This window comes from Physeter macrocephalus, chromosome 5, assembly GCF_002837175.3.
Source record: "Physeter macrocephalus isolate SW-GA chromosome 5, ASM283717v5, whole genome shotgun sequence".
In the NCBI taxonomy this organism is placed as follows: Eukaryota; Metazoa; Chordata; class Mammalia; order Artiodactyla; family Physeteridae; genus Physeter; species Physeter macrocephalus.
The window spans coordinates 33,710,928-33,734,089 of record NC_041218.1 but is presented as its reverse complement, the minus strand read 5'-3'; the positions used below and the strand labels follow the sequence as shown (position 1 = coordinate 33,734,089).

Below are 23,162 nucleotides of genomic sequence, written 5' to 3'. Positions count from 1 at the left end.
TAATTCTATTTTTAGTTTTTAAAGGAACCTCCATACTGTTCTCCAGCGTGGCTGTATCAATTTACATTCCCACCAACAGTGCAAGAGGATTCCCTTTTGTCCACACCCTCTCCAGCATTTGTTGTTTGTAGATTTTCTGATGATGCCCATTCTAACTGGTGTGAGGTGATACCTCATTGTAGTTTTGATTTGCATTTCTCTAATAATTAGTGATGTTGAGCAGCTTTTCATGTGCTTCTTGGCCATCTGTATGTCTTCTTTGGAGAAATGTCTGTTTAGGTTTTCTGCCCATTTTTTGGTTGGGTTGTTTGTTTTTTTAATATTGAGCTGCGTGAGCTGTTTATACATTTTGGGGATTAATCCTTTGTCCGTTGATTCGTTTGCAACTATTTTCTCCCATTCTGAGGGTTGTCTTTTCGTCTTGTTTATGGTTTCCTTTGCTGTGCAAAAGCTTTGACTTCTTGGTCATAGATTAATTGACCATAAGTGTGTGGGTTTATTTCTGGATTCTCTATTCTGTTCCATTGATCTATGTATCTGTTTTTGTGTCAGCACCATACTGTTTTGATTACTGTAGCTTCATAGTATAAGTCTGAAGTCTGGGAACATGATTACTCCAGCTCCATTCTTCTTTCTCAAGATTGTTTTGGCTATTAGGGGTCTTTTATGTCCTTTTATCTTTTAATAGCAATTTTTATTTATTATTTTTTATTGTGGGGAAAATATACTTAATGTGAAGTTTAACATTTTAACCACTTTTAGGCACACAGTTCTTTCGCATTAAGTACATACACATTTTTGTGTAACCATCACCACGATCCATCTCCAGAACTTTTTATTTTCCCAAACTGAAACTCCATACCCTGTAAGCAATAATTTCCCATTCGCCCCTCCTCCTAGCCCTTGGGAACCATCATTCTATTTAATGTATGAAGTGGAGTCATACAGTATTTGTCGTTTTGTGACTGGTTTATTCTACTTAGCAGAATGTCTTCAAAGTTCATTTATGTTGGAGCATGTGTTAGAATTTCCTTCCTTTTTAACACTGAATGTGTGTGTGTGTTTACATACATATATATATACACCACGTTTTGTTTATCCATTCACATGTCAGTGGACGGGTTGCTTCCACCCATTAATTATTATATTAAGGTACATAATAGAAATCAGTTTACTTGATATCTTTGACTTTAGTTATTAGTTTCTGGGTGACTGGCCTCTTATTCCTAAGTTCTTTAAACCTTTTAAAATTATTTATATACCCAAGTAAAATTAGTTTTTTTAATAATAGCATATAGCATGTTGACAAAAGTCTTATGGAAATAAAGAAAACATACAATGTTTATGAACTTGTAACAACAGTACTTTCAAAGTAACCTTTTCCTCTGAGTTCTCTGTGGTAAATAAATGTGTGGGTTGTTTCATGTAGGTGCAAAAATTAGTGAATTTTTTTTAAAGTTAAGGAAATGAGAAACTTCGTTTGTTTTTTGTTTTTTAACATCTTTATTGGAGTATAATTGCTTTACAATGGTGTGTTTGTTTCTGCTTTGTAACAAAGTTCGTTTGTTGGAAGAAGAGTTTTTCCCCTGCAGAGTAAAATTGAATGAAGGTCAGAAAACATTCATAATTATATAGTATGAAACAGTTACACATTTGAATAAAAAAATGATGAAAGCATTGAAATTTTATTTGTCCAAAGGAGTATTTATCTGATGACTCTTACATTTAAATAAATTGGAGTTCTTTTAAAAAAAATTGGAATGTGAGCTATATTTCTCTTTTATTATGAACCAAATTTCAGGGACAGTCTTGGTCCATGTTTCAAGAGGTATATACATTAAATGCCTGATATTCTGATCTTTTAAGGAGATTAGTCTTTGAGGAAATCAGTACCTAATGATAAAACAAGATGTTTATAGTATGATCTCAAAAAACATCAAAACCTTCAGCAGAAACTTCAGGTTTTCTTGCATGTGGTTACAGTCTCAGTAAATGATTGCTAACTAGATGAACAAGAAGAGAAAGAATGGATTCTTTTTGTTGACTTCAGTAGTAGTCTTTGTACAGAAGAGTTTCTCAAAACTCTTTGTTCAAATTCGTTTTGCAGACATCTGAAGTTATCTGTGAAGTACAGAGATACACCTTAAATCATTGACTGACTTTAGAATTATATTACTCTGGTTTACAGTGTCCTGTCTGTGAAATAATTTTCAAACAAACATGCTGTTACCCCCATTGTTCACTTGACTTGGTTCTGAATTACTTTTGAAATACCTCCAAACCTGGTTTCATCCTCAAAAGATAATGTATCACCTGTCATTGAGACTGTCCAGACCTATATAACATAAGCTTGGAAAGCATTATAAAAACATTTAAAATGTGTCCTAGTGGCAGTTTCACCAGAGTAAGTGCATGGCCATAGTCCTATTGCTTCTTCAATTGCATTTTTTTTTTTTTTTGTGGTATGTGGGCCTTCCTCTGTTGTGGCCTCTCCCGTTGCGGAGCACAGGCTCCAGACGCGCAGGCTCAACGGCCATGGCTCACGGGCCCAGCCGCTCCGCGGCATGTGGGATCCTCCCATACCGGGGCACGAACCCGGTTCCCCTGCATCGGCAGGCGGACGCGCAACCGCTGCGCCACCAGGGAAGCCCCCTTCAATTGCATTTTTTGATCCTGAATTTCTTTTATACAAGTACAGCTCCTTCTGTGTACTTCTTTTCCTCCTTTCTTCCACGTTTTCCTGTTGCTTTAACACTTTTAATTTTAAATTTATTTTTGAGAAATTTCTCTTCCTATCTTTTTGTAAGGGGGGGGAACATGGCGACTCTTAAAAGTGGTTCTAATGGGACATCTTTACTGAAGGGCATAAATTCAGTGTATTTCATAGTAAAATTAGGCATACTGAAGACTTGGTACTCGCAAGTCTAGAAAACTTTGAAATATCCAGAAATAGCCTTTTATTCAACAGACATAACGAATGCCAGACTTCACTGTGATGATGAGACAAATAAACCTCTTAGGGATTTTCCAGTGAGGAGTCAGACATGTTGAATTTCTGGCCAACTGAAATAAAATATTAGAGGCATATCAAAGACCTTTGGAGCCCAAAGTAAGAAATTTTAAATTTCTATTTAGAGATGGTTTTTGAGCTGAGTTTAAATGATGAACGCAATTCAAATAGTAAATAAGAGAGATGATGTGGAAACACATGGTGAAAAGTATAAGATGTGAATGACTAATGGTAAAGGGTATAAAAAAAATCTAAATACAGAAACAGGTGACTTAGAATTGGGTGATTGGGCTACAGAACTCTACAAGGGCAGAGAAATTATTGTTTTCACTGTGTCTAATAGAGTGCTTAACACCTAAATATTTGCATGCGTGGAGGGGTAGGTAAATGGATGATGAGTGGGTAAATTGAGTAAGTTTTCTGAACTAGAAGGGACTTTGGAAGTCATCTAGTTCAAATCCCTCTTTTTTGTGGATAATGGTAAGTGGGGCCCATACTAGCTAATATCAGGGTTCGAACAAAACCTAGATATTCTGTAGTCTGACTCCTAGGTTAATGAGTACCTTTCCTGCCATACTGCATAATTGTCACCTGTTTAACTTGCTTTGAGCATTTAAGATACAGTTTTACCTATTTCATATTCATTGTCTCCTTTTCAGATTTCCTGTTCTTACCCAACTCCCAGATTATAGATGAATGGGGTTTGATATGAGCATTAAAGGACCCAAGACCAAATTACTATCTAAATTTATTATTTAAATATGTCTTTTACTGGAAAGTGAACCCTAAATTCTAAGTGATTTAGAATACTTTTTAATCTCAAACATACTTTTGAGATAAATTCATTTAAGGGATAGTAACTGCCTGGCTATGTTGGGGCTATTCCTAAGAAAATTACAGTTTTAATGAATAAAGAAAATCTCCCTTTCCCTCCATACATTTCTATATTTACCCCCATCTTTTTGACATGTAGTGTCAGGAATTTGACAGCTAGGAATTTAATCCTACTTTGCTGTTTTTACATTTACTAGTCTCCTGTTAACTCATCAGTAATGCTTTGCTCAGTCTCCTCTCTTGAGGAGATTCAGTAGCTAACACCTGAAAATTCAGTGGACATCTTACCATCCAGAGTAATCTGAAAAGCTTCCAAGTAGATTAGATTTAGAGATGTACTCCTAAATTTTAAAATTCTCACTATCTTTCCTAGTAAGTGGAAGAAATTTCCTAGGTTATAGACTTAATAAAATACAGTGTGATCTTTTTAGGTAATTTTTTTGTGCTATGAGAGTTTTTCCTACAAATGTATTATGTAATACATTATTCTTTACTCATATGAAAGTAGAGAGAGGCTTTATTCTTGAATCTATCTCGTCACCATTTCCTAGTTCAGACTCTCAGCTGTTCTAACATGGACGTTTGCCTAATGATAGCCCAACTGCTTTTCCTGGCTCTAGTTGCTCCACCACCCAATTGTCATATACACTGCTGCCAAATTAATCTTCTTCAGAAGTAGTTCTCTGTTGTCTTTTCTCAAAAAGCTTCTGTAATTCTGCTTTGCCTCCCAAATGAAGTAATTTTTCCATCATGCTGGGCCTTTCAGTTGAAGGCAGTAAATATAACTGAACACCTGCTATGTGCCAGGCATTGAGCTTGGTGCTTTCTGTGATGTTGGACTTAACCTATCTTCTCTTGTATTTTGCTCGTCTTGGTCCCTCTAATTGAATTACTCTTCTCATCCCTCCAATTTCTGCAAGACCAGAGAGCCTACCCATTATTTCAAGGCCATTTCTCAGTATCACTTCCATTATGATATCACCCCTGATTCTCTTTTCTTCTTACCCTTGCCTCAACAGAATGTAATTTTTTAAAATGTATATTCTCTGTGATGTTTATTGGTCATTCTCTTATGGTACTTTCTGCTTTGTGTTATGATTATGTTTATCATAGCTCCTATTCAACTGTAAGCCCTTTGATCTAATTACTCTTTGCATCTCTCACAACACCTACTCTGTTTCCCGGTATGTTGTATACTAAATGTTAGTATATACTTGAATAGTTGGATATGTGTCTTATAAGTGGCTAACCTTTACTTTCAGGGTTTTGAAGGAAAGGACTGATTATATTTACTGATTTAATTTTTTTGCTAAGCATTGAAAGCTGGATGTCATTCACTGGTTTTTAAAAAGCCATACCTATATAATATTTATACCTAGTATAAGATCAGTAGTAGAGAATTACAATTTTATTTAACTTGCCATGTGCAGTGCAGGAGACTTTTATTTGACAGTGATTTGTTTGTGATTTTTTTAAGAACATTAAATACGTAATTTTAAATAATTGACCCATTTCCTTTTTAGTGCATTTGCACAGTATAACTTGGACCAGTTTACTCCAGTAAAAATTGAAGGTTATGAAGATCAGGTATGTTTCATATAAACACAGGATCCGATATTCTTTATTTCATTTATAATGGTTAGCGTATCCTGCAAGAATTGTGAAGTGGTATGTTTAAAGGTTAAAAAAAAAAAAAGCATTCATTTTAATCATAGCCACTTGGGAGCAAAGTAATTGAAAATGTAGTTTCTTTTGTTGAGACCAATAATGCTATTAGCAGAAAGTCCCTTTTAGAAATATTCAAATGTAATTATTTTAAGATTTTAGAAGATAATTGCTTTAAATCTACTTTCTTGTTTTTTAATAGGAAAAAAATCAATCCTATATTAATCCAAAATCTAGAGTTTATATTAGTAAGATTTATGTCATAATTTAGTTGCTCTGGAATTCTACAGTTCTTCATGTGAGTAACTTAGCATTTAGTAATTATTAAATCTTTTCTTTCCAAAGTGCAAGTTGGAATTGCTAAGCAAAGAAAAGCCCCAAAAGTCACTAGCATTCTTAGTTTTTATTTTTTGGTTTAAAGTTACTAGTAATTGAACAGTGATTGTGTTTCTATCGTGCTTACATGAAGCACAATTTATATAGAACAATATGAAGAAGGAACTGGAGGTAAAACATAAGAGAGAGTAGTAACAATTAGTTCTTAGTGGCAAATTATATTAAAGCTTGCATTTGGCATTATTCATTATGTAATATGTAGTCTCGTAGTTATAGGGGAAAAAGAGAGACCAGACAGAAGATGACATAACTGAAGAGAAAAAGTAAACGTGGCTAGGTAGGTAGATAGATAGATTTATGCATGTCTGTATACACACACATATATATAAAGGCATGTAGTGTTTCATTTCATGAAGCTCTTAAATTTATTTTTTTCCTTGGGAGATTTTGTGTTTTTGATTTTTTTTTTTTTAACTGTTATAAACAATGCTGTACTGAACATCATTGTACCTCTGGGCACATGGACCGTTGTTTTGTTAAGGTAAATCCCTAAAAGATTTGCTGGATCCAGGGATGCATCCTTTTAAAATGTTGGATAGCTCTCAAACTCATTTTATGAACCTACTGTAATTTTAATACTTAAACCTAATAAATATAAAACAAAAAAAGCAAACTATACTAATCTCACATATAACTATAGGTTTTAAAACTTTAAACAGATATTAACAAACAGAATCCAGAAATATATCAAAAGAATAATATGCCAAGACTAAATAGAATTTATTACAGGAATGCAAGAGTGGTTCCATGTAAGGCAATATATTGCTCTTACCGCTTAATCAACAAATAAAGAGAAAAACCTTATGATACATCAATAGACAGTGAAAAGGAATTTGAAAAATCCAGCAGCTAATCCTCATTACAAAAACCCTAAGTAAAATAGAGATAGAAGAAAACCTCTTAAATATAATATACTGTTTAATGAAAAACAGTAGTAAATATCAAACTATAAACACTAATATAATTTTAGTTAACATAGAAAATTATCCAGGTATGTCAATTTATCACCATTATTATTTATCATAAATGGAAGTATAGCAAATAAGACAAGAGAATGAGAACTCTTAAAGCTTTGGAAAAGAACAGAAAACTCTTAGGTGGCATGATTTATATATTTAGGAATAGTGAGAAACTCCCATAAATTAACCTCCCAACCAAAAAAACCTATTAGACTTAACAGAATTTTGTGAGATGGCTGAATTTAAGGTAAGTGTACAAAATGTATTAACTTTCCTCTATTATGGCAAGTAGGGACTTTACACTAGTAGTGGTTGGAGGGGGAGGAGTTTCATTTTAAATAGTGGTAATACTGAACATAAACCTTAACAAAAAATGCATAGGAATGTGAAGAAAATGGTGGTTATCTTGAAACACATAAAACAGGTTCTGAGCAGATGGAAAAACACACTGAATTCCATTTTGAGGTAGAAAGTTAAATTATTTAAAAACTAAAATATGAATTTAATGCAGTTTGATTAGAATCCTGATAGTTTTTAATGCAGTTTGATTAGAATCCTGATAGTTTTTTAATTGGTCAAAATTTTCATAAACTTTATATGAAAAACATGCTTGAAGAAACACAAGAAAAATGTAAGAGTGGTGAGAGACAATTGCATTGCTAGATAGCAGAAGGTGCTTTACAACCAATGTAAAGTCAAATCAGCGTGGTATTGTGTAGACAAATAGATCAGTAGGGCAGCATATCAAGCCAGAATTTAGTCCCAGAATATATGAATATTTTTATACATGATAAGGTTATAATTTAGACAGACATATAATAAAGGGTATTGGTTCCACTGGTTTCTATCAACTACATATGCCATGTAGTTAAACCAGTCCTCTGTCTTACACAATATATAGAAATAAATTTCAGGTGGATTAAAAATTTGTAAAATGACTAGAATTTTAGGAGAAAAGAGTCTACATGTATAATTAAGGGCAGGGGAAACCATCTTAAATAAGACTGGAAACCCAGAAACTATAAAAGAAAAGATGGACATTTTGCTACATATCAATTATTTTAACTGTAGAATAAAACAAATACCTTAAATAAAGGACTCTTATAAATTAGTAAGAAAAAAACCCACCCAGATGAAAAATATTAAAAAATATTTGCTCACAGAAGAGAAAATGGCCCACAAACTTGGAGATATTTAGACCTGTGAGCCAGAGAAATATAATTAAAGTAATGAGATATATTTTTTACTCATCAGACTGAAAAAAGAACTGTATACCTATTGATGGTGATAATGTGAAGGGAAGCATCTCATATATTGTTTGCAGAAATGTAGATTGTCACAGCCGTTTTTGGAAAGCAGTCTAATTATGTATTAAAAATTAAATATACAAACCCTTTACCTACTGTCCTCACTGCTGAGAATCTATTTAAGAGAAATAGAAGCATCCAGTGGAAATAGAAACATTAGTATGTTAGAATATATGTACAATAATACTTTAACATTTTTAATGTGCCTGTCCCTCCTCCCAAAAAGAGAACAGCCTGGAAATAAAGAGATGGTCCAACAGTAGTGGAATGGCAGAATAAATTGTTATACCCACATCATGGGATAGTATGCAACCATTAAAAAGAATGATGAGAGGTTTACCAGTTGACTCTGAAGGATTTCTATAAAGTGTTGATGTTGAAAAAAACCAGATGCAGAAAAATATGTGTGCATTTTCATTCCATTCTTGTAGAACAGTGGCCAAAAAAAACCCTGGATGTGTGTGTATGTATACATAGATGTGTATGTATTTGTGTAGGATAATACGACTGAAAAAAATTCAGAAGGATACATCCTGTGTTTGCATAATTTACATCAAAGGGATGGGAAAGTCCTGACATAGGTATAGAGTCAAAGGCTGGGAGAGTCGCGTGGGAAGGAAAAAGAGCGAAATTTTTTAAAAGAAAGCACAGAATGTCAAATTTATGCGTGTATAATTTAAATGCACATAAATGAAGAAATTACATTTGTTAAAATTTGGAAGTCAGTTGAAAACAACTGTCAATGATTATCTTAATAAAAAACAAGCAGCAGGCACTTAACAGTAGATGAGACTGTGGGCCCAGGAGTAATGTAGGACACACTGAAGAGGATTCTAAGTGGATTAAAAACATTCCCTTGTAACTGTTCTTAATGAAGGTTATTACCAGTTCCTTAGTTTTGAGGAACTGGAGACTGTTAACAGAAATAGTAAACTGTCCATAGTTCTCAAAAACAAAACAAAACCTGACTCTAGCAGGCTATTAGACGATGGATTTTTTTTTTCCGCCACTGGGTAGCTGGATGTTATATTGGGAGAAAATCAGATCCACTGATCTGAGCTTCATGAGAGCAGCCTCATTGTCTTTATAGTCTACTCATTTGAAGTATTATACTTGTGCCATATAGTTAAACCAGTTGCTTGGAATAGAATTATTTTATAGTTTTAAGGAAAAAGCTCAAGTGAATGTATAATGTATCAGTATTTAAATGCTATTTTAAATATTTTTTTTCCAAAATTCATTGCATCATTGAAGGTATTGATTACAGAACATGGTGACCTGGGAAACGGAAAGTTTTTGGATCCAAAAAACAGAATCTGTTTCAAATTTGATCACTTAAGAAAGGAAGCAACTGATCCAAGACCATACGAAGCAGAAAATGCAATTGAATCTTGGAGAACTTCAGTAGAAGCTGCTCTGCGAGCTTATGTAAAAGAACATTATCCGAATGGCGTCTGCACTGTAAGTCATCCAGTGTGCACTCTTTTCTTTTGTATTATGTAAATATGACGGTGGTTTTGTGATATCTTGAAATTTATAGTAACTCACAGAACGGACATTTTATAACTTAATATTCCTTTTTTTTGAAGTAAATATTTCTAAGAATGTTTACTATTTTTTTTTTTTTTTTTTCGTGGTACGTGGGCCTCTCACTGCTGTGGCCTCTCCCGTTGCGGAGCACAGGCTCCGGATGCGCAGGCTCAGCGGCCATGGCTCACGGGCCCAGCTGCTCCGCAGCATGTGGTATCTTCCCGGACCGGGGCACGAACCCATGTCCCCTGCATGGGCAGGCAGACTCTCAACCACTGCGCCACCAGGGAAGCCCAATGTTTACTATTTTTTTCAAGAAACTTTAAATAGTAAATGTATTATGATAGTCAAAAATGGAAAAATGGTTGTACCTTGAATTAAATCCAAGTAGTAATTCTCATACATTGATTTGAGGAACATGATATGATGAGATTCCTTAATCTCATGTTCATGACTCATCTCCCTAAGTTTACATCAAACTTCTTTTCATTAAATTACAAGATCTTAGAACAAATAAAATTATTTGGAAGTGAACTCTTGTCCCTGTGTGTTTTATAATCAAATTTGTTAAGGTTTTAAATGTGGTTCTTTCATAGGTTTAACCTATTTTTTATGTTCAGGATAAAATATGATAGAAAGTAGGAGTACTTTTTTTTTCTTTCATAGATTATGCCTAGATATGCTTTTTAGTCCCCCACACTTGTGTTTCTGTGATCTTCTCCATAGCCAGTGACCTTTTGAAATGCAAATCAGATCATGAAATCTCCTGCTTGAAATTCTTCAAAGATTTTGTGTTGCACTTAGGATAGAGTCCAGGCTTCTGAACATGGCTTTCAAGGCCCTGTGAACCTGGCCTCTGCCTACCGCTCCAGCCTAAGATGACCATACATCCTGGTTTATACCTGCTGTCCCAACATAATTATTAGTATTACCAATAGCCACCTCATTTCACTCTCAGAAGATTCCTGGTTAGGACAAAAATTCATATGGTTGCCTTAAGTATCTAGCTCTCAATAATTATTTGAGAAGTATAGCAACATAACCTAAAATACCTTACAGGTTCTTTGAATTATAACCATGTTGATTAGGATTATTTTGGAAGAATACCTCAACAATAAGGTGAGGTTGAGTTAGAGAGTCCTTACTTGTTCTCAGAGGATCGAAAAACAAATTATTCATTACTTTTTTAAAGCAGTTGGCAAGAGGTGAAATAACATCATCATACCATTGCAGGCATTCTCTTAGTGAACTTTCTTAGTTGTAAGTAAATTAACTTTCTCATTTCTATCTCAATACTTTTTTTATTTTAAATGTCTAGAGAAATGGCAACCCCTGAGATTGTGGGATATTTATGCATATTTTGAGAGTACAGTTAGTTTTTTTTCCAATAAATTGTACTTCATTAATTGTGAGCTATTTTATGATTCACTAAGAATCTGTGATTAGGTGTACATATTTAAGTATTTGTTTTTCTAGCTACTGTATTAGAATGATGACCTACTTTGTATTCTTTTATATGTTCTTGCCAAAATGCTGTACAATTTTCAGTATTTTATAGATGTTTAAAGTTGGACATACTGTGGCCCTAAATTCACTCTTGTGTTTATTTTCTTTACCAACAAGGTATATGGTAAAAAAATAGATGGACAGCAGACCATTATTGCATGCATAGAAAGCCATCAGTTTCAAGCAAAAAACTTTTGGTAAGTTAAAATTTTGTGTATTGGGGAATTTTGACACTGCTTATACTCTTTGTAGTTCTTGCTTTATTGATTGGGCCTATACCTTGTTTGTGTATGATTGACTAAGAACAATGTAATATAAAACTTCAGCCTTTTTATATAAGAAAAATATCTGTTCCATTGTCAACCTGATCTTTTAAAGGTGGCAGTAAATCAATTGGCACTCTGAAAAGAAGGTGGGAGAGCGTGGGGTGTTTTTAGACTAGCAAGCAGCGTTCTGAGGGAACATGCGTGCCTGTGAGCAGACCAGTTGGCAGGCCCATATGCTCATTCTGAGAAGGGGTTGTTCCTGAATGAAACTTACTTGGGGGAGGAGGGCAGAGGTACTTATAAAATGAAGAATGATCGTGTTTTGGTACATGAACTTTGGTGACTCTGAAGTAGATGTTTTCATGTGGATTGCTTTGTGCTTGGTTGGCCAATGTGAGGAAGTAATGACATGTTTTGTCCAGCGAGGCAAATTACAGTCATGCCTTACAATTTTTGTACAAATCATTTCATTATCCCTTATAAAAGTCCAGCTCCCCAAAGCACTGATTTGCACTCTTAATCTTGGACCTTTAACAAGTTGTTGGGCCTTTTTATTCTTAGACAAGACTATTTCTGAGCTATCTCCTGTTATAAAATTCTGTGACTCTCCAAGACTTTATAAGTTCAGAATTGAATGAAATCTTTACTTTTATCCTCCCTTTTTGATAATACATTCTAAGACCATCAGAGTAAGCATGGTCATAATGTTTACCTTTTAAGTATATTTGTCTTTGACTTGTTAGCCGAGTTGGTTGGTGGTGCTGTTAAGGGTAGAGTAGCAGGTATCAGTAACCCCTGTGGACCAGTTTGGTCTATGGCCCAAGGTTACTCCACTACTTAACCATCACAGAAATAAATGCAAGGTTACAGGAACTTTTGGAGGAAAGAGATCCATTATCACTGAAGGAAAGTAAATTCTATTTGTAAACATAGGCCTTAATGACAAGCTGCAGTTTCCTAAAAATTCTGTTGTATTAACTTACTTGTATGGCCTTGATATAAATGTAGTTTCTCCAGTTTAGGCCTAAAAACTTGTAGCATTAATTTACCAGTACCCTAAGAAATAAGTCTTCACAAAATTGCTATTAATTTGTGCTGTTTGTGCCAGGATTATATAATAAAATCAATTTTGTTGGGATTGAACTCATTACTAAGTTTTAGTTTAAAATATATTAAGAGATGTTATAGTAAATTTACTAGTTTTCAGAAATACAGTTTGAGTGTTAGCATATATAAAATGAAAATGATGTCCTTGAATTTTCTAGTCTGTTTCACTTCACATATCTGAATTTTTTTTTCTAAACTACCACTATGAACATTATATCACTGAAGCTAAAAATCACTTCCACTTTTTGGAAAAGATAATTTTTTATGACATTCCAAAGTGCTAGACATCACATATCACAATAACCTCAGTAAAATCTAAATATTTTGGTACAAAGAAATTACTTCAGTTCACCTCAAATGCAGATAGCATAAAAATCAGAAGCTTCTAGTCATGGTCTTTTCTTAGATTTCACTAGGGACATTCTTTTCTTGGTCTCTGCTGTTTCCCTAACATCTAGCAGTATTGAGGGCTTAATAAATGTTTGTTGAATAAATACACATTTCTAATTAAAGCATTAATAGAAGAGAAGGGAAGAATATAGTTAAAGGCTAGGACATCTTGACTATTTACTCCATTGATGAAAGAAAGGGTACTGTCTATGCAGTGCAGTTTACTATTACTATATAGTAATGCCTTTGGAAGGATCTATTTTTTTTTTTTTTTTTTTTTTTTTTGTGGTACGCGGGCCTCTCACTGTTGTGGCCTCTCCCGTTGCGGAGCGCAGGCTCAGCGGCCATGGCTCACGGGCCCAGCCGCTCCATGGCACATGGGATCCTCCCGGACCGGGGCACGAACCCGCGTCCTCTGCATCGGCAGGTGGACTCTCAACCACTGCGCCACCAGGGAAGCCCTGGAAGGATCTTTTGAAATAGTTCTCAAATTGGTATGATTACTTGATTTGGAATTCCTTTTTTCTTTTTTTTTTTAATTTTCACAATCAGTGGTGATATATGTATGTTGTCATTATAAATCAGAAATGTGTATGCTTAGAACTCACTAGTGCTTGATAGTAATACCTAAATAAAAGGAATAACTTCTTTTGGAATCATGAAATAAAAATGAATAGATCTAAGTTCTTTTTCCAACCAAGCTTCAATGGATAATTTTGGCTAAGTCACTCAAAATCAAAACATGTTATAAAATTATCTTTTATTTTGTACAACATATACATTGTTCTAATAATAGTACTTTTCAAATGATCAGTGTTAACTTTAGGTATGAGAGTGCTATCATTCTGCAGGTTTTTGTGATTGGGCAGACTGCAAGAATATTGAAGGGAACCCAGAAATAATTCTGTAGCAAAGCCAGTATAGTGATCCATTAGCTCTGTGACTGTTTTAGAAATATATACTGTTTAAAAAAAAACCTGACAGGTGTAAGTTTACGTATCAGAATATGTCTTTAATATGCAAAAGAGCAAACAGAGGTCAGAAGAAAAGAAGTTGCTATGAAAAGGCTGTCAGGAAAAAATTAGGATAAAATTCATTATCTAGGAGACAAAAATGAATAACATGCCTGTTGCTTGTTTGTAATGTCACAGTTTCTTACGATTAATCTGTATCAATTTTTTTTTTTTTTTTGGGGATACGCGGGCCTCTCACCGTTGTGGCCTCTCCCGTTGCGGAGCACAGGCTCCGGACGCGCAGGCTCAGCGGCCATGGCTCACGGGCCCAGCCGCTCCGCGGCATGTGGGATCCTCCTGGACCAGGGCACGAACCCGTATCCCCTGCATCGGCAGGCGGACTCTCAACCACTGCGCCACCAGGGAAGCCCCAATCTGTATCAATTTTATACCAAAAATCATTTTGGGATCTAGGAGGAGGATGTATGTGCCTTTTATGTGGAAACTTTAAGCCTAAAATTGGAAAAAAATCTGATGCTTATAACCCTTTAAAGCCCTTCTCTTTCCAGATATCAAAATCTCCTTAAGAATGTTGTATTACTATCCATTCTTTTAAAACTATGGGACTTTGTATCATTCACTGGATGGTAAACTTGTGAAAGCCCCTGGTAATCTGAACATTTATTCAGTTTTTTCTTAATTAAAGCATAAGTCAGAAAACTGATGTAGTTTTGAACTGTATTTTAAGCCTTAGCTTTAGAGTTCTGAGGTTGCATCCATTATATAGGTCCTTTCTTATCAGCAGGATGAAGATTAAATTAAATGTAGCTCATAACTGAACGTAACCTCTTGATTCTTTTGAATATTTCAGGGATTAAAAAAAAGAATGTCCAGCATCCATCCCCCACACTCTCTCATACTGTAGCGTGAAATTTAAATCTGGAACTTAAAATTTATTCAAATTATTTTCCCTACCTTATTTATAGCTGCTGTTTTTATTTTTAAGGAATGGTCGTTGGAGGTCAGAGTGGAAGTTTACAATCACTCCTTCAACCACTCAGGTGGTTGGCATCTTGAAAATTCAGGTATGAAATAAAAAGAATTTGCTGATCTCTAGATGATTCTGAGCAGAGAAGCAACTAATTCATATGTTTACATTTTCATAGTACTCAATAACTGTTTCTTTTCCAGGTCTTTGTTTTGAGGTAATGGGAAAAACAAGTAGTGTTGATTTCATCTTTTAAATAACCTTGCAGTTCATTCCCTAGTCATCAAAAATCTGCAAGGATAGCTGACAGATTCTAAAAACACAGCTAAAATTAGATGCTACCATTTGGTCTGCTCTTCATACAATTTGTTCATCCAGGCATCTTCTGAGTTTGAGTTGTGCTGTTCTGTCTTTTGAATTGGAGTGGAGTTGAGTGAGGTATAATATTAATATATGTGTGTGTATAGATGTATAAGTGTATATATATGTTAACACATGTACATACTACATATATCTTAAGTATCTTCTGTACTCATTTGGCTTCTTATATGAAACCCACTAGAATTGACTCAGTGTAAGCTCAAATGTTTATATAGAAGAAATTTGATAACTAAGAGGATTTAAATATGAATATTACTAAATAAGTTAAAGAAAAATACTGACTAATTTCTTTCTATCTTGGTTCACTTATTTATTCAATACATTTGTTGCTTAACTATCATGAAAGGTATTATGCTAAGAGCCATAAAGGAATAAAGATGAATCAGATGCACTGCTCTATCATTTGACTCCAGTATACATTATTTCTAGTCTTTTATCCTATTACTTGTATGTCTTGGTGTGCCTATCGTTTAGGGGCTAGAAAACAGAGGTTATGAGCATGGGTTCTGAAACCAGACTGCCTGAGTTTGAATCCCAGCTCTGCCAGTTATTAGCTGTATGACATCAGGAAGTCATTTAAGCTCTTTCTGTTTCCTCATCAGCTAAAAAAAAGAAAACAACAACAATGAAATAGCTCATACAAGTTTTTGAAGATGATATAATATGGGCAAAATGATTAGAACAGAGCCAGACATAAAGTGCTTGTTGAATGGTAGCCATTATTGTTGACATTATTTTTTCCTTCAGTTAGGCCTCTAGCTCTCACCTGGATAATTTCTGAGATGTGCCCCTGTTGGGCCGAAGCTTGTTGAGAGCCAGGATTGTCTGGTTCTATCATCAGCACTTGGCATGATGCCTGGTTTATAATGGTTACTTTATTTTGTTGATTTGTTGGACCCTTTGCCATCTCCTAATCCACTTTTTTACATTGCCATCAAGAAAGGTGATTTTTAAAAATTTAAATCTGGTTATGTTACTTGCCACTTGAGACCATTGTAGTGGTACACTCACCTACTAGATAGTCCAGACATATTTGCATGGCATAGAAGGCCCAGGGTTGACTTGTCACCTACCTGTATATTCCGCCAGCCACAGCTCCTACTCCCCAAACTCGCACACATTCCAGTCCTAAATACCTGCAGGCCTTTCCTAAAGTATGCTCTTCTCTAGTTAGCTCAGTTTCCTCATCTTCCCTAGTTTGTTATACTCATTTTACTAAACCCAAGTACAGTGTTACCTCTTTTCTGAAGTCCTTTTTTATGTCTCAGAGAGAGTCTGGAGTATTGCTAATGTACTTTGTATGTACTTCTTACTGTGTTGTGTTGAAATATGAGGTCAGGGGCTGTCTTTTTAAAAGCTTTGTGTCTCTAGAACCTCGTGTAGTAGCAGTCATATATAGTAATCACTCAGTTTATGTTTATTGAATAAATTCATGTCTTTGAATTTGAGGAATTAAATGGTTGGTGGAAATACACAAAACAAGAGTGGTGTTGGGAGAGAATAATTTGAGTTTGTTTTTGGAAATCCTGAGTTTAGATACCAGTAGAACATCTATGAGGTAGAAATGTGCAGCAGTCCAGTCAATGGAGGGCTTGCCTGAGTAACTGCAGGAACTGCTACCTAGTTCCTCACTAGCCTGAGGGCAGGAAGAGGCTTACTGGAGTTTAAGGTCAGGAGCTCAGCAGAGAAGACTAGGTTAGAGCTGAAATCGGTAGTCATCTGCATTGATGTGATTGTTGAAACCATGAGGATCTTGATAACTCCTGTAATGTGGTTTCTGTAATTTCTTTTTCTAATAGGTTCATTATTATGAAGATGGTAATGTTCAGCTAGTGAGTCATAAAGATATACAAGATTCCCTAACAGTGTCTGTAAGTAATTAATTCCAAAATAAAATTTAAACAACCTAATACTTCTGTACAACTAGAGCGGTTTTGGAATTAACATTTTAAGTAGTATTTCTGCTTCAGATTAAAGTGTTTTCAGATAGATTAATGATGGTAAGTAATTGGAAATTGGTACCTAACTTTTTTTTTAGCAGCTTTATTTAAAGAGATACAGTTCACTTACCATTCAGTTCACCCATTTAAAGTATAAATTTCTTTTTTTTTTTTTTTTTTTTTGTGGTACGCGGGCCTCTCACTGTTGTGGCCTCTCCCGTTGCGGAGCACAGGCTCAGCGGCCATGGCTCACGGGCCTAGTCGCTCCGCAGCATGTGGGATCTTCCCAGACCGGGGCATGAACCCGTGTCCCCTGCATCGGCAGGCGGACTCTCAACCACTGTGCCACCAGGGAAGCCCCTCTTTTTTTTTTTTTTTTTTTTTTTTTAATATTATATTAATAGGGTTGTACAACGGTCACCACAATCTAATTTAGAACATTTTCATCCTCCAAAAACCCTGTATCCATTAGCAGTCATTCCCCATTCCCTCCCACCAGCCCTTCCCCCAAACCCCTCTCAGCCCTAGGCAACCATGAATCTACTTTTTGACTCTAGATTTTCCTATTCTGGACATTTTATATGAATGGAATCCTATGATATGTGATTTTTTGCGACAGGCTTTTTTCACCTAGCATAATATTTTCAAGGTTCATCCATGTTAGAGCATGTGTCAGTACTTCATTCCTTTGTGTAGCCCAATAATAATCCATATACCACATTCTATTTATATATTTATCAGTTGATGGACATTGTTGTTTTCTACTTTTTGCTGCTATGAACCTTTGTGTGTACTGTTTTTTGTGTAGACATTGTTTTAATTTCTCTTTGATGTATACATAGCAGTGGCATTGCTGGGTTGTATGGTAGTTCTTTGTTTAACCTTTTGAAGAACTGCCAGACTGCTTCCAAAGTTTCTGCACTATTTTTACATTCCCATCAGTTGTATATAAGGTTTCCAGTTTTTCCACATCCTCACCAAAACTTATGTCTGCCTTTTTATTATAGCCATCCTAGTTGGTATTAATTGTATCTTTTTTTAAAAAAATTAATTAATTTATTTTTGGCTGCATTTTTGGTTCTTCGCTGCTGTGCGCGGCTTTCTCTAGTTCCGGCGAGCGGGGGCTACTCTTCGTTGTGGTGTGCAGGCTTCTCATTGCGGTGGCTTCTCTTGTTTCGGGGCTTGGGCTCTAGGCACGTGAGCTTCAGTATGTGCAGGCTTCTCATTGCGGTGGCTTCTCTTGTTTCGGAGCTTGGGCTCTAGGCACGTGAGCTTCAGTAGTTGTGGCACGCAGGCTCAGTAGTTGTGGCTTGTGGGCTCTAGAGTGCAGGCTCAGTAGTTATGGTGTAAGGGCTTAGTTGCTCCCCAGCATGTGGGATCTTCCTGGACCAGGGCTTGAACCCATGTCCCCTGCATTGGCAGGTGGATTCTTAACCACAGTGCCACCAGGGAAGCCCCTGTTAATTGCATCTTATTGTGATTTTTATTTATATTTTCCTGATGGATAATGATATTGAGCATCTTTTTGTGTATTTGTTGGCCATTTGAATAGCTTCTTTGGAAAAATGTCTTTTCAGATCCTGTCTGTTTCTTAATTGGTTATTTGTGTTTTTATTGTTGTTGTAATTGTTGCTTATATGTTCTGATACAAGTCCTGTATCAGATATATGATTTACAAATATTTTCTCCCATTCTGTGTGTCTTTTTACTTTCTTGGTAGTATTTGCAAAACAGAAGATACCAGTTTTGATGTGGTCCAGTTTATTTTTTCTTTTGTAACTTATGCTTTTGGAATATTAATAAGAAACCATTGCTTAACCCAAGATCGTGAAGATTTACTCCAGTGTTTTCTTCTACGAATTTTATAGTTTTAGCTTTTAAATTTACATCTGTGCTCCTGTACTTAACTTTTAAACCCTATTGTATTTTTTTTCTCTATTTGGAGTATGATTTAATGAAGTTTTTCTGAAGTTCAGCTTTCAAATTCTAGAAATTTTGAACTTGGTTTTTTTTCCCTGCAGAGGTCTTTCACACATTCTTTTCATTGAACCTGCAACTATTTCTTTGAAGAATTTTTTTGTCCCAAAGATATTATAATATGTTGACAGTGACATTTCTGATAAACATTTGTTTATCAAATGTGTTGTATACCTAAAAGCATTAGTATATTATAAACGTCAACTGCTAATATTCAAAATTAGCTAACTTACAAATATTTTTAAAACTTTATTTTTAATTTAAGAAAACATTTGATTTAATGTTAAGAAACGTGTGAGTGTGTTAGGCCAGATGCTACCTGAAAAGAAATGAAAGCTGTGGGATTTTTGGATTTTCTTTTTTTTTCTTTTATTTTTATTTTTTGCTTTTTCTTTTGGTTTTTTTCAAGTTTTCATTAGCGCTTAGGTGATTTCTGCTTTCTTGCTAAGTAGTATTCTTCTTGCAAAATTGCCAGGAAAAATAATTACTAATGTCTGGTCTCCACTCAATATAGTTCTGTATCGTGAGTATATATGTAATATTATTTGTGTAACAAGGTACTTAGTATTCTTTGAGGAGTTTGACATTGAGTAAAGAGTCTTCCTGAGAGAGATTTGTCTACAAAATTATAGACTGTGGAATTGTGAGATCTCATCATAGTAATTAAACTTGACTAATATGCCAATATTTGCTGAATGTTTTAGGAATTACCTTTTCACTTTATCTTAGAGGATATTCATTGTTGTTTTATTGTTTTTGGATAGAAAAAATATACCCATTATATAAATACATGTGTAAATATATATAAATAATATATGTAAAGTAAGGTGTTCGATAATTTTACGTCAACAATTGTTAACTTTTAGTGTTAGGAAAGAAGCAAAGAAATGCATTATATCGGAATAAAATTCCAATATAAAAAAAATTTTTTTAATTTTTTCCAGAAAATATTTAAACACTAAAAAATGCACCTTAAACTTTAAAATATGCTTTTCCTAATTGGTCATATTTTTTAAATGTATCATTATGGTGGTAAATATTGTTCAGTAAATATTTAGCAGTATAGTCATTAACTAGAAATCTGTGACCAGCATCTTACCCATAAAGATTTTTGAAATGCTTGTTAAGTGTTATAATTGAATTTTTCATCAACATGTACTATTAAGATTTCACTTTCCTTAACCAGTGAAACAGTAAAGCCATGCTCATTCTGTAGACTTTTAAAACATTTTTGCCTAGTTCCCCTTGAATTTAGAGTAATTGATCTTACAATATTTTCCCTTTGTCATAATTTCCATCTGTGTTATTTATTAAATTATAACAAATCATTAACCATACATCTATTGACATACCTATTTAAAAGTATTAGTGGTGTAGTTTTAAACTACTATTTTATTTATTTTTGATTTTGTTTTTCATTCAGAATGAGGTGCAAACAGCAAAAGAATTTATAAAGATTGTAGAGGCTGCAGAAAATGAATACCAGGTATGATTTTCAAAAATATTGTATAATCTATATTTGCTTGTAAATAATGGCACTGAAATTTTAATTTCAGTCATAAGCCTGAATTTTTTCATTGTTTCACTATAATAAGATACAGTCTTTTTTGTGTGTGTTTTGTTTGTTTTAGTTCAAGGGCAAACTTGTGAAAATGTAACTAAAACTCAGTTTTAACCAACTGTAATTTCTGAGTATTGGTCAAAATAGGCCAAGATTCTAAATGGTTATTTTGTTTCTGATTGGAAATTCTACTTTAGGACGTATTTCCCAAAGCAGTTGGATTATATGTGATCTCCTTAGATCATATTTCATTTTGTACTCTTTTACATTCTTTACCTGCTTCTAAGTTGCACTCTTGAATTTAAGCATTTAATTTGTGTATTGGACACGTTTCCACTCCTTGCAAACAGTAATTTGTGAAATTTTTCTGAGAGAAATAGTAAAATAGATCCAAAATGAGGACACACAGATAGTAAATCTAATTTATAATTTCATTTTATTAAATTTAATTATTCAAAATGATTATAAGCTTTTTCTTTTAGCTGCTTTTATAAATAGCTTTTAAAACCATATTGGGGTTTTTATTTGGCTTTTTAAAAACAGTGGAACAGGCTGCTTAAATAAAGATTTTTCCTAAAACATCTGTGTGTTTTATACATTGTTCTGTTCCTTTTATTTCTTTAAACTTTTAACTACTGTTTTTCATAGACTGCCATCAGTGAGAATTATCAGACAATGTCGGACACTACTTTCAAAGCCTTACGTCGACAGTTGCCAGTTACACGCACTAAGATTGATTGGAACAAGATCCTTAGCTACAAGATTGGCAAAGAGATGCAGAATGCATAAGATGAACATTGCATGACCGGATCATTTTAGTGTCTTTGCGTTTTAAAAAAAAAATCATTGCAAAAGTATTCAGAACTGTCAAGCTACCCAGTCAGATGGGCTGTTGCCATTTAAAATCACTGTAATTAATTAGTTTGGTTAGAGCACAGAGCTTAGCTAATCAACCATTATTTTTTATTTCTTTTGTTCAAAGAAGATTGAAAATCAGTTTAGTCTTTTACTTTCTTTTATGCCTTTCTTTCTTACAATGAAGACATGATTCCTCTAGTTTAATGTCAAAAGTTTTTTGAAGTGTTTCAAAAATATTTTACTTACCGTAACCCTAAAATTATTGTCTTTTGGTTTATGAAGTGGGTAACTTTTGATATATGCCCAGTTCTTTTTAATGGGGTCAATAATGGACATTCTAGTTTAAGGTGGTTGATGGATTTAGCCATATATGCTGCTAAAGAAATTGTCTACCTTTTCCCCCTTACCTCTTTCATTTATGTAAGATTGAGATTAGAGGGAAAGCATTTTCTATATCAATTGTGTTTAAACCTTTCAAGAAGGTTATTTAGCTAGCTTAGTGTTTAACTAAACTTTTTTTAAACAAGGCCAAGGTCTAATGCTGTTTTGAGATTCTGAATTAAATGAAAATACTTATTTCAGAAATGCATTTAATGCTTTTTTCTTGTGACAGTTATGCAAATTAGCTTGGATTCCATATGTCCCTGAGTTATTTTTATCATAAAGCCACAAATGTATTATAACAAGGCAAATTGTAATATATATAATCCTGAACTCATGACCATGTCTCAGTTTATTTTTTTCTTGGATTGAAAAATACTAAAATTCAATGTGACATTAAAATGAAATGAGAACATTTCATTTTATACTATTTATTTGAGTATAAAAATCACTTACAAGTGAATCATATATACTATTTTAAAATACTTTCTTTGGATATTTGTGATTCTTAACTGGTTGTAAATTAGAAAAGTTGGGAGTACATGTGGTGTGCAGTTAAGTCTAAATTTTTCCATCTTCCTATGCATCATAAGCATGTTTATAATATTTTAAAAAATACATTTACTGATGCTACAGGAATTTCAAGCCTGTGGTGAATGTTAGTATTTACTATAAGGAGGGTGGATTTGTGGTTTCATTCAGTTGAGTATTGCTTATTATACTCCAGTGGAATCCTTTCCTCACATCCTCCTGCGGATGTCTGGGCCTGGAAATGTTTTTTTTTAAAACACCACTTTTATTTTGTACAATAAAATATTTCATTAGCTTGAATTGTATAGATTTTTAAAATTCTCTCAATGAAAGCATGTTTAATTTCTTTTTAAAAATCACGGTTGGGCTTTGAAAGCATTGAGAATATAATATGAAATTATGACATTTTTGGTTAAATCGTTTTTTCTAGTTTTAAAATACAAGTTTTGTCATATTGAGATTCCGGAAGAAAATGAATTAGCAGTGTTAATTATTCTCTTTTTTAAAACACATTTTCAAAAGTCTGATAATGATTCTGAACTAAACACTAGGTGAATCTTTAATTGATTAGCTTAATCTTGTCAACTGGGCTATCATGGGATTATATCCCCTGAAGGTCAAT

At 34.1% G+C, this 23,162-nt stretch overlaps 1 protein-coding gene across 1 annotated transcript in view; it reads left to right on the top strand.

The window, feature by feature from the left end:
- CAPZA2 (capping actin protein of muscle Z-line subunit alpha 2) overlaps positions 1-22,840 on the top strand; it is a 56,052-nt gene extending 33,212 nt beyond the window's left edge. The window contains exons 4-10 of the mRNA XM_007116503.2: positions 5,368-5,431; positions 9,426-9,632; positions 11,325-11,404; positions 14,930-15,008; positions 17,092-17,163; positions 20,633-20,695; positions 21,419-22,840. Of these exons, the coding sequence (XP_007116565.1) occupies positions 5,368-5,431; positions 9,426-9,632; positions 11,325-11,404; positions 14,930-15,008; positions 17,092-17,163; positions 20,633-20,695; positions 21,419-21,559 (706 nt within the window). The 3' untranslated portion in view covers positions 21,560-22,840. The remainder of the gene's footprint in view (positions 1-5,367; positions 5,432-9,425; positions 9,633-11,324; positions 11,405-14,929; positions 15,009-17,091; positions 17,164-20,632; positions 20,696-21,418) is intronic.
- Positions 22,841-23,162: the final 322 nt, after the last annotated feature.